At 39.1% G+C, this 12,168-nt stretch overlaps 1 protein-coding gene across 1 annotated transcript in view; it reads right to left on the bottom strand.

The window, feature by feature from the left end:
- Positions 1 to 10,243: 10,243 nt before the first annotated feature.
- LOC119776087 (beta-1,4-galactosyltransferase 2-like) overlaps positions 10,244 to 12,168 on the bottom strand; it is a 125,084-nt gene continuing 123,159 nt past the window's right edge. The window contains exons 3-4 of the mRNA XM_038274318.1: positions 11,117 to 11,235; positions 10,244 to 10,432 (exon numbers count right to left, since the gene is read on the bottom strand). Of these exons, the coding sequence (XP_038130246.1) occupies positions 10,244 to 10,432; positions 11,117 to 11,235 (308 nt within the window). The remainder of the gene's footprint in view (positions 10,433 to 11,116; positions 11,236 to 12,168) is intronic.

Raw genomic sequence — 12,168 nt, 5'->3', positions numbered from 1 at the left:
TCGGCCTATTTTGAATGGCGGGAAGCTGGACGGGAGCAGTTCTTTCGGCAGAATATAACGCACGGATATTACGATGACATGTCACGATTCAAAACGGAGATTGAAAACCATCTGAGAAAAATAGAAAGTGATATATATTTAAAGTTAAATATGATCGAAAAAAGGATATTTTGTCAAGCAGGGGGTCGGTACAATATACGCTTTCATCCTCCTATAGCGTACATGTTGGGGGCAGAGCCGGGGAAATGGATTTTGGCTAGTAAAAGAACCCTTCCTCACCCTTTTGATCTAAAAGGCGGTATGGATCTTCTGTATTGCTACAGCGACGTAGTCGCTCCACAGGTGGTGGGCGACGCTTATGCCCCTCTCTTACGTACCGTGAAAATAGAAGGCCGATACGGCGATATTATCACACAACATTTCAATCCTCCTCACTATTTACCCGTTTCAAAAAATCATATAGAAAATATCCACGTAGAAATAAAATCCGATCAAAACGTACCGATTAATTTCACCTACGGAAAGACCGTCGTTAAACTACATTTTAGACCCGTCTCTTCGAAGCCTATGAGGAGAAGAGACATACAATACAACGTGTAATTTTCACCGATCATTCAAGATATATATTTCTGGGAACAACGTTCATATCGTCACTTCACCGTAGACTCCCCTTCTGAACTATTTTACCCCGCTGCATCGGAGAGAAGCAAATAAATAAAAAAAATCACACCATGGCGCGTATCGGATTGAATACGGATCCCCATAGGTTTATACATTATTACCAAAATCAGGTCGGAGGCGATTTAGGAGGATTCACCGGCGCTCCCGTGTTATACGGGCGTGGGATCGGAGCCATATTTTCAAGATTATTCAGATTTGTCTCACCCCTATTTAAAAGCGGATTTTCTATAGCTAAACCTCATCTTAAAAGAGCGGCGAGCGGCATAGCCTCGGACGTGATCGGAAAAGCTATGAAGAAGATATCCGGAAATGAACAGGATGGTTCGGGGCTGTTGCTTTTATCGCGACGAAACAAAAAGCGTCCGCCCGGAGAACGTGTTTGGAACTTTCAAAAACGCAAGAGCGTTAAAAGAAAGAAATCATTAGGAAGAAGCAAGGCTAAGAGCAAGAAGTCTGTCAGGAGCGGAGATATTTTTCAGTGAGGAGGAGAAGACATGGCTCTACTGCATCAAAAGTCCCCGGAATGCAGTTTGACGGAACTGGACTTATTTTCCGCTCCGATGACGCAACTGTCTATAGAAGATAAGGTTTATACAGAAATTCATCCTCTCTCGGCTCTTACAGAGACGGGTCCTATCGAATTTTTTATCTGCGGCGAAGGCGATAAATATTTGGATCTAAACGACACACTGATCCACCTACGTCTCAAAATTACTAACGCGGATGGTAGCGACCTAGCTCCGGACGCTCCCGTCGGATTAATTAATTATCCTTTAAATACCATTTTTAGTCAGTGCGATGTGACCTTGGGAGATAGACTTATTTCCCAATCCAGCGCTACTCACCCGTACCGATGTATAATTGAAACGTTGCTCAACTATTCAGAAGATACGTTAAAGAGTCAATTTAGCGCAGGCCTTTTTTTTAAAGATACGGCCGGTGCTATTGATTCAATCGTCACCACCAACGGACCAAACCATGGATTGAATCGGAGAGCCGCTTTTACGGCAGAATCTAAAGAGGTTCATCTGATAGGAGCTCTGCACGGGGATATATTTTTCTGCGAAAGACTCCTTCTGAATTCTGTTGATATGAGAATTAAATTAACACGAGCCAGCGACGCGTTTTGTTTAATGGGGGCTCGCGATTCTACTTTTCGACTAAAGATATTAGGGGCTTCTCTTTTTGTGAAAAAGGTCTCAGTCTCTCCCGCCATACGCTTAGGTCACACTTCGGCGTTGATGCGCGGTAATGCTCTTTATCCGTTGTCGAGAGTTAATGTGAAGACGTTTTCTATCCCGGAAAATTCAAGAATTTGCAACCAAGAGAATCTATTTCTGGGGGCCATACCTAAATATGTGGTTCTGGGCTTAGTACATCACGAGGCCTTTACCGGGAGGAGAGATTTATCCCCCTTTCACTTCAGGCACATGAATTTAGAGTTTCTGGCGCTTTGCAGAGATGGAAAACAGATCCCGGCTAAAGCTTTTCAACCCCAGTTCAACGGCGGGAACTCTGCGAGGGAATTTTACAGTATGATTACCTCCACGGGTCGTCATTTGAAAGATCATCCACTCGCCATCACTCGACAGGACTTTGATAACGGATACACACTTTTTGTTTTTAATCTTAATCCGGGAGGCGATATCGAGGCCCTATCTCCAGTGTCTCACGGTAATCTGAGGCTGGAAATGCGCTTCAGAGAACCGCTACCTCACACCACTACACTCATTGTTTACGCCTGTTACGATTCTATACTGGAGATTGACTCAAAGAGACAAGTTTTGGTGGACTATTATTAAATATGAATAATCATCAATTGAATTCCTTGCTCTCTCATCTCCTCGGCGACGTGTTTGGAGGAGTCTGGGCCTGCGATCAACTCAGCCAGCTGCCACGCCATCTTACGCGACCGCAATACTTTATCGTTAACACCCACCCTTCACACATGTCGGGGGAACACTGGTTGGCTCTGACCCTGGAAAAGAACGGAAAATCTACTTTTTTTTATTCTTACGGCTTCCAGCCTAATTTAGGCTTCTACCCTCCCAGCATTTTTTCATTTTTGAAAGAAAGATCGTCTAAAATAATGTACCACGATCAGTACCACGATCAGCAACAACAACTTCTTTCCATCGTTTGTGGTCAGCATTGTGTATTCTACCTATGTCATAGAGCATGCGGTTTTTCAATGAGCGAAGTGTTAAGCTTGTATGATGATGATGTTTTAAAAAATGATGTAATGGTTTCAAACTTTGTCAAAAAATATCAACGTTGTATTCAAAATCATACATTCAGCTCCTTTAACCAGGGCACGTGTTCTTTAAAAATGTTTAAAGATTGTTATAAATTGTGATGTTTTGCAGAAAATAATCGAATGAATGCTTGAAATAATTTCAATAAATTTCTTTATTGATAATCAGAGAGCGTACGGTGTTATTTTTTAAATGCATAGATTATGGGGAAAAGGTGATCCAGGCGGATGGATTTCTTCTTCTTTTCTGACGCTCGGTCGTTCTTTTTTCTTTTCTCGCTTCATCCTCCTCCTTCGTTCCGGAGAAATGAGGAGAAAGAATAAATTTCTTTCTTCTCTTTACCGTCGGTGTCTCTTCCTCCTCCTCCTCCTCTGTTTTTTCTGATTCGATCTTGAGACGACGGTATTGTTCACGCGCGTGTGGGTTATTCACAGACGATACCGGTATGTTTAATCGATCCAAAGTACTGAGGAAATATTTCCATCCCGTTGGTTGTAATGTCTTTTTTTTATAAGGGAGTGTAAGGTTCTTTATTAGATCTATTAAATTGGACCCTTTGACGGGGCGGTCTTGAAAAATAAATTCTCCTTTCGAGGTCCATCCCCCATTATGCTGAGAAAGTTTTCTTAAAATGTACTCGGCATTTTTCCGCTCCTTTTGCGGAAGGCTTTTTATCACTTCGCCGGCTGTTTCATCCATTTCGGACCGCTGGCCTGAATCGATTACAGGTACGGAGGCCGGTTCGTTTTCTGCCTCCTCGCGCCGAAGAGAAATAGTCATACGAGGTTCCTCTAACCGACCTTGCTTGATCAAGGTCAGATACCGCTGTAGCAAAGCCTCATATTTCTTTATTTTTTCGTATGGGGTTAACCCGGATTCATTCAAAACCGCTTTCATTTTCATATCCAATTCTTCCTCGGCCGTCTGTCTAATAGAAGTATCCGGCTGGCTCAGACGTTTAAACTGGTGGGGCGAAACCAGGTACATTTTTTGGGATGATCTAAGAGCCATTATTTCCTGGCAATTCCAACCAATAATTCGCCCAAAAGAGGCGCTAAAGCTCCCAAGATTGGGAGAATAAAACCCCCTTTCTGAGATTTGAGGGCAGTCCGCTTTCGTTTTATTCCTACCCGTTTATCCGCCAGTAGTCTGACTATCTTTTTTTGCTTTTTCAATTTTTGATGTTGAGAAGGAGATAACTTGATATTTCCTTTTAAAATATTGAGAGAAATTTCACACAGAGCTTGGAGAAAGTCGGGTGAGCAATGTGCCAATATATCTTTACGTTTCTGAGGAGTAGCGTGGTACAGAGCCTTTAATAAAGGCGCGTTTCTTTTTATACGGGCGGACATGATCGATAGGAACCACCTTACTTTGATCTGGGGAGATAGATGACGGGCCACTGATGAGGAAGTAATCCTGTTCTCAGTCTATACTCATCTGGACACTTTGGTGTAAGATCTACGATTAAATATCCAAAAGGCTGACTGGTAGCGTCTTCAAAACTCTCCAGGAAAAAATCCTTCTGGGATGGGAAAATTTGGCGGGCTAATATATTGATTTGGAGTTTATCTCTCGGACTTTTAAATAGAATCATATAGTTAGCATTCAAGCTAATGGTTCGACTAAACTTTCCTTGCTGAAACACATTTTGCGTAATTAGTATTACGCTCATGTTGGCGTGGTGTCGAAACTGTGTGAATATCTTGGCCACCTGTTCACTTTCTCCAGCCTGAAAGATGAGGTCGTCTAGAATTACCAGATGAGATTGATCCGGAGGAAATAATTCCTCGTCTTGAAATGAAGATGGGAGACCGTTCACAAACTTGATTCTTTTATTTCTTCTTTGCAAATCAGCGTACAAACTTTGAAATGAAGTATAAATCCAGACAACATTTTCTGGTACACAGTTTAATACATCTTCAAGATTATCCATCAACATTTTGACAAAAAAGCTTTTACCCGCTCCAGACGGGCCAGAAATGATTGCAGAAAAAGGACAGTTTAGTCTAAAATCAAAATGAACTTCTTTTGGCTCAGTAAAACAAGACATTTTTTTTTTTTTTTTTTTTTTCCACTACAATCTAGTAGCCAAAAGGAAGGGTTTTACCGCAATTAAACAGTCTTCTCTTGTCATACACAACCCGAAATGTTTTCATGAATGATGCATTCTTCAAGTGAAACCCGCTTTTATCACGTGAGCATTTTCGGTAACAAGAAAAAGTAAAGTTTTGTACATCAACAAACTGTGAAAAATAAAAATGCAGACAAACATAAAACCAATGGTACTTATCCTACAGTTGAATTAGCACGGTCAAAGGTCACTCTAAAGAAAATAGAGTTTGGTTGGGGGGTATGCAGAGCAGAATTGGGCCGGCAGATGAAGCAAAGTGTGAACAAGCAGTGAGGATCTACAGCAGAGGTGGGGGTTGGTTTTCATGAGCATCAGCACACAATGCAGGGTAAAAGTTCTTCTCAGAAATATACTTGTTTATGAATGGAATCTTAATAGAAAGGATTACTCTTAATACTATTGATTATTGATTGTGACTTGACTTTCGCCACATTAGATTATGAGATGTAATTTACCTACAAGTAAAAAAATACTTGTGCCTGACAAGGAAAACAAGGTTCCACTAAAATTAAAATTTGAAATTGGCACCAATTCATCTATAGTTCTAGTTGTAACAACTATGGTTTCCCTATTGTTAGCACAAAACATTATCTTAGGTTTAACGCAAAAAAATTTGTGTGGGCTATAGGAGAAATTAAAAAGGTCTATTTTGTAGACCAATGCAGTGCAGATGCTCTACAACAAAACACTTATATATGGTTTGGTGATTAAGTAACTCAAGATGACCATAGCCTTGTTCTTTTCAAAGCATTAAAAACAGCCGCATTACCAGGAAACTAACTGTTCACATTATAGCTCTGTGGTGCTGGTCCAACCAAAAGCTTTTGTGAAACAGCTGATTTTCCTGCCCGTGGCTGAATAGCCCAGATTCAGGACCAGGAGGTTTAAGGTGAGGCCGGTTTATTTCTATAGCGCATTTTCAGTAATAAGAAAAAGTAAAGTTTTGTACATCAACAAACCATGAAAAACAAAAATGCAAACAAACTTAAAAGAAAATAGAGTTTGGTTGGGGGGTATGCAGAGCAGACTTGAGCCTGCAGATGAAGCAAAGTGTGAACAAGCAGTGAGGATCTACAGCAGAGGTGGGGGTTGGGTTTTATGAGCACCAGCACACAATGTAGGGTAAAAGGTCTTCTCAGAAATATACTTGTTTATGAATGGTCTCTTAATAAAAAGCATTACTCATAATACAATTGATTATTGATTGTGACTTGATTTTCATCACATTGCATTCTGAGATGTAATTCACTTACAAGTTACAAAGAGGAGAACCTTTTAACCAGTGTTCACTGATAAATCTAGTTAAAAGATGTCATACAATTCTTTGTAGAATACTGTAAAAGTTATAATCTAGAATGTTTACTGGATCCAACACAGCTGAAATCCCGATCTTGTAGTTTTTTGTTTTGTTTTTTTTTACATGGTTTTATCATCTGCTGACCAATATAGTTCTAGGTAAAGGGTTAGGCACAGTTGTTATATTAAGTTTATGGGTTAACTACCTACATTATTGATAACAGACTTGCATTAGAGAGTACAAACATGATGGTTTCAACGTAAGAATATAACCCAAATAATTGCAATTAAAAACATTATATTCACATGACTACGGTATACTGGTTAGTTATACACAGAAATGATGGTATGATCACTGAAACAATTGATGTTTAAGACTTCTGAGAGATTGGTTTGATTTTTGTTTTAGTCATGATATGGAGTTTCTTCAGTAAAAAAAAAAAGACAAGCAAAATTAAAGTATCAGGAATAAAACAACAAATGACGATTACTAAAAAGATTGCAGTGGAACAAGATGAAAAAGAAAACCTGCAACACTTTTCACAGTTGGTCAACTGTGTTCACCACAACAACCTACTGAACAAGGAGACAGAAAGCTGAACAACTGCTAAAAAAGTTATCTAAGCTATACTGCTGTAGCATCTGTAGAAACTGTGCAGTTTCTAATATTAGGTTTACATTTTTACTGTACAGTGAATGTCCCACTAATCTGTTCCTAAAGTGTTTTTTGTACGTTTTTTAAAACTAAAATAATAGTGAGTAATGCTGTGTTTTCCTACATGTTCATTCAACCAACATTTGATTCAGACAGTATTGGATAATTCTGCAATAGTTTGCTTTTCTTTTAGATTTGTATCAGCTAAAAAATTTAAAACTAGTATGTCTCCAAAAGAATGCTTCAAGAGAGTAATGCATTTATCTAAAAACTTTATTTTGTGCTTGCTTGTATTGAGAAAAGTTAGGAAAATGAAAAGTAGATGTTTACCAAAGTGGGCTAGAAAAAGAAATTCTCCGATATGAAAAGATAAAAAAAAGAGAAAATTTTACGGTAAAGTGATGAACACATAGTTACTTATTAGATGCTAGAAACTAAATAAATCTGTCAATTCATAAACAGAAAAAGTTCTAAGAGAAACAGTCCGTTCTGTGAGTTTTTTTTGTTGTTGTTGATGTTGTTTTAAATGTACTATTTTTTAAGCCACAAACTTTCTTCCAAGTGTGATATTATTACCAGAACATTTATTTGTTCGTTCTTGTTTTCTGTTAAAAGAGTGTGGTGGAGATCAAGGACATTTGAAAATAAGGAGAAAAATTTATTGACTTTTATTTTGTGATTAACCTATGGATTCTAATTAAATCCATAGGTTTTAATTACAAAAATAATAAATACCGAAATAAAAAGACGTTTTTTCAAAAATGAAAGCGAGGTTTTAGGCAGATTATCTTACTGCAAAACGAGGTTTGTAAACTGCAGATATGTTTAAAAAATTGCAGTGAAGTAGCAAGTAGCGCTGGCTGCTTCCTGCATTTCATGCAATGACAGATAGAGAGAGGAACTCACTCTACAACAAGACTGAAAGGAGAAGCTAGTAGGGTATAGAAAACAGATAACTGGGTGGAAAATATTCAAAGTTCTACTCCTCAGACGGTCTGCTGCAGAGATGACATCTACTAGCCCCAGAAGGCTGATTATCCACACATAGATGGACTCCTTGTATTTGCATAACTTAAAGGGTTTACTTACAAACATGTCATGAAGCCTAAACTCTGCTTCAAAGCGAAGACAACAGATAGAGCAAAAGTTCTAATTGTTTGATAGTTCATGCTCTCATCAACACAAATCTTTCATAGGGTAAAAACAGTTACGAGCATTAGAGGCTCAACTTCCCAGCAACCAAACATCACACGTCCATTCCCTAACTCCACCCACCCCTCAAATGAACAGCAAAGAAGGAAATTTGATCCTGACAAAAGGAGCCCTGTGAAGATAGATGTGGTCAACACCATGCAGAGGTCCTACAGTTTACCAGAGAACACGTATCTTACCGGATCTACTCCATCGTAAAACACTGATCTTCTCTTTGTTATTAAACTGATTGTGGTTCTCTCACTCTGAAAACCAAGAAGGTAAAACAAAAAAAAAAAAGCAAAAGCTTCTACCTGATATGGATGTAATCAAGTTATGTTTTGAAAAACTAGGGAGAGCTTTCCATTTATTTTGTTTTTTGTTTTTTTTTACTTTTTTGCAATATCTAGCAGACTAGACTATGGATGTAACATGTTGAATAGTAATGTTTGTATCCTAGTTTGAAAGTGACGGTAGATTAATTTAGAAAAATAAAAAGAAGCTTAATGAAAGCAAGCTTTGTGGATGGAAAAGGTATAGAGTAATATAAACACATTTTAAAGCCCTTTAAGTAACAAAACCTACGAGGAAGTCAGGTTGTGTTTGTGACTAACAAATATTATAAACATAGCAGTGATTTGTAAATCTTGATGCATGGGCTTCAATGTTAAATTAAACATTAACACAAAAGAAAGCTTGATCGGTGAGACTAATTTTAGGGAAATGTGTGGTTGATGTCTTATGAGGGAAGATGGTGGGGGGTCTGTAGGCTCAGCGGTGTGTGTGTGTGTGTGTGTGGGTGTGCGTGTGTGTGTGAATCTGATGGGCTGGGTGTAGGAAAAAGGTGAAAAGTTTAAGGATGGGTGTCTGTTTTTAAAATTAAAGTTCTGGGTTGTGAGTTTTTTTAAACTGTATCTTGTTACAGCACGGGAAAGGAGCCAACAAATGTTTTACACCTTGGCTGATTTTTGGAAGGATGAAAAAGGAAGGTTTTCTGGGGGCTGTTAAAGAATAATAGAAAAATACTTTTACAGTGCGGGAAAGTTCTGGGTTGTGAGTTTTTTAAACTGTATCTTGTTACAGCACGGGAAAGGAGCCAACAAATGTTTTACACCTTGGCTGATTTCTGGAAGGATGGATTATTAAGGTTTCTGGGGGCTGATCATAGAATAATAGACAAATAGAGAGAATACATTGAAGCATGATGAAAGCAGGTTTTCTGTGGATAGAAAAGTTAGTTGGTTTGATTAAAGAAAGGAAACTTACTATCAATTCCGGTTGTGTTTGTGTTTTTGTGAGTAACACAGACTTTAATGATGAATTAAACATTGGTCTTTACACAAAAGAGGGCTGAAGGATGACTGTTTCTGGAAGGATGGATTATTAAGGTTTCTGGGGGCTGATCATAGAATAATAGACAAATAGAGAGAATACATTGAAGCATGATAAAAGCAGATTTTGCAGATAGAAAAGTTAGTTGGATTGATTTTTAAAAAGGAAACTTGTTAGCAATTCAAGTTGTGTTTGTGCGAGTAACACAGACTTTAATGATGAATTAAACAATGGTCTTTACACAAAAGAAAGCTTGATCTGTGAGAGTAAATCCGTTTAAGAAAGTAAAACAGAGGCTTGCTGAAAGGACATCTGTATTTAAAATAAAATAAGATTTGTTAGTGGAAATGGAATAGTTTAAACACATGTTTAAGCCTAATTTTAGGAAAATGTGTAGTTGTTGTCTTATGAGGGAAAAGGCTGAGGGGTCTGTGGGCTCAGTGTGTGTGCGTGTGTATGGGATGGGTGGTGGGAGGGAAATTCCTTGTGTGGGGGACTGTCTTTTTTATTACCCTGCAAAGAAGAAAGGCAGATGAGAAGCTGGCATATCTTTTTGAATGGGAAGAAAACAATGTTTATAGTCAAGAATTTGATTGATGAAGCAAAAATGTGATGGTGCGTGACTGTGCAGAAATTTACGGGTCATAAAAGGGTTATAAGAAATTCCTCTGATCAGGTGTGGGTCATAGAGTTCATAGTTCATAAGTCCGGGGTCAATGAAGTTGAAGCATCTTTCACAGACAGCGCAGTCTCAGAGTCTTCCATAGCGTCCAGGGTTGTCGAAGTTGAAGCATCTTTCACCAAAGATGCGATCCCGAATTCTCCCATCGCGTCCTCCATTTCTTTGCAGGCAGAAAAACGGATCTCGTTTTTTACACCTACTTCAAGCTGCTCAGAGAACGCCGATTCTTTTTCCAATGCAGAGCGTAATTCTCTGCTTTTAAGAATAGCTCTCGGAATTCTTGACATTGTCGGTAGGAATGTAAGTGTTTTTCTCTTGCTGAAAATACAGAAAATTTTCTCCCCAGCAATATTTAAAGAGGATATAATTCACCCTCCTATTTTCATTGGTTAGCTTAGGGAAGGAGGGTGGGTGATAGAGTCATAAATCATTTGTGGGGGAGGGGTAAGGTCATAAATCATTTGTGGGGGAGGGGTAAGGTCAAAAGGTCATAAGTCATAAATCATTTGTGGGGGGAGGGGTGGGTCATAAATCATTTGTGGGGGAGGGGTGGGTCATAAATCATTTGGGGGGGGGGGAGGGGACCGGAAGGGGGGAGGGGTGAGGTCAAAAGGTCATAAGGTCAGGTCATTAGTCATCAATCATTTTTGACATAAGGTGTATTACTAAGTTTTTTTTAATGTGAATAAAAAAAAGTATATTGATAAAAAAATCAATTGACTTCAACATTTTCAATCATTTAAAAACAAACCAGAGAAAAACAAAAGATGAAAAGTGCAAGTTTTGACTGTTTTTTTGGGGTTAGATTATTGTACCACATTTTATATTATTCTTGTCAACATCATAAATAAAAAAAGACAACAAATACAAACAGAGAAGCATCCAAATACCTTCCATCTTGGCCGGCAGTCAGGTGGCTTGTAACGGCCTCCCTCTGTGACGTTTGGGTTTTCCTTCTGCACTCGCTCCATCGTCATCTGGGAGCTAAACTCTATCAGCAAGCGTCCCACTGGAAACAAAAGAGGGGAGAAAGAATGAGGGAAGAGTTAGAAATGAGAGGGAAAACTGTGGGTAAAAAGAAAAAGAAGAAAATGGAAATAAATGAAAAGAGCAAGAACTGCAACAGAGGACACAAGGGATTTTAGCAGGGAGGGAGAGACATAGGGCCGGATTTATCAAGATCCAATTTTGCGTGCAGTAATTTGCGCTCGCAAACTGGAATTTTGTGCGAGGGGCTGAACCATGGTTTGCGGGTGATTTAACAAGAGTGATTGCGTAACTGGTGGAAGGTGCAAAACTGTTGGAGACGCCCTATTTAAATGATGGTTTTGCGCGTTTTGTGGTTTGCGGCAAAGTAGTTTGTAGTCTGTACAGACTAGTGCATTAAGAAATTTAAATCTTACAGTGACCCCCAACTAAAAAAAAAAAATAAGTAAATATATATATATATATTTATAAATTGGCAACCTTTATTCCCTAAGGTGGTATGTGCTGCAGTAAAAAAAAAAACCAAAAAAAAAAACCGGTGTTTTGTATTGGCCTGTGACTGTGGATGAGATCCCCGCAGCATTTGGCACGTTGCTCCACAGGCGCAGGGGGAGAACCCCGACCCCGTCGGACAGCACTTTTGAAAAAACGAGATTGGGAGATCCCAGCTCACGCTGCAACCGTACGCTGGAATGACCCAGATGCAAAAAAGTGCAATGTTGCAAGGAGTTTTGTGATATCTGGTATTGCGTGGGTCCTCCTTGTGGCTGGCTCCAAATCCATTCGGAGTTCCCCCAACAGCTCCAAAATGGCAATGCTGGATAAACGAAATGGTTTGATGATCGTTTCCTCGTTCATTGCAAAAATATTCACACGGAGTGAAAAAATGCGTTCTCTGCGTCTCCTTGCTTTATTTCCATGTCTCCTTCTTGCGACAATAACCGCTGCCATGTGT

Source organism: Cyprinodon tularosa, unplaced genomic scaffold (genome assembly GCF_016077235.1).
Source record: "Cyprinodon tularosa strain WSP-4 unplaced genomic scaffold, ASM1607723v1 ctg908, whole genome shotgun sequence".
Taxonomy (NCBI): Eukaryota; Metazoa; Chordata; class Actinopteri; order Cyprinodontiformes; family Cyprinodontidae; genus Cyprinodon; species Cyprinodon tularosa.
The sequence above is the reverse complement of the archived record's forward strand: the minus strand, read 5'-3'. Positions and strand labels throughout refer to the sequence as shown.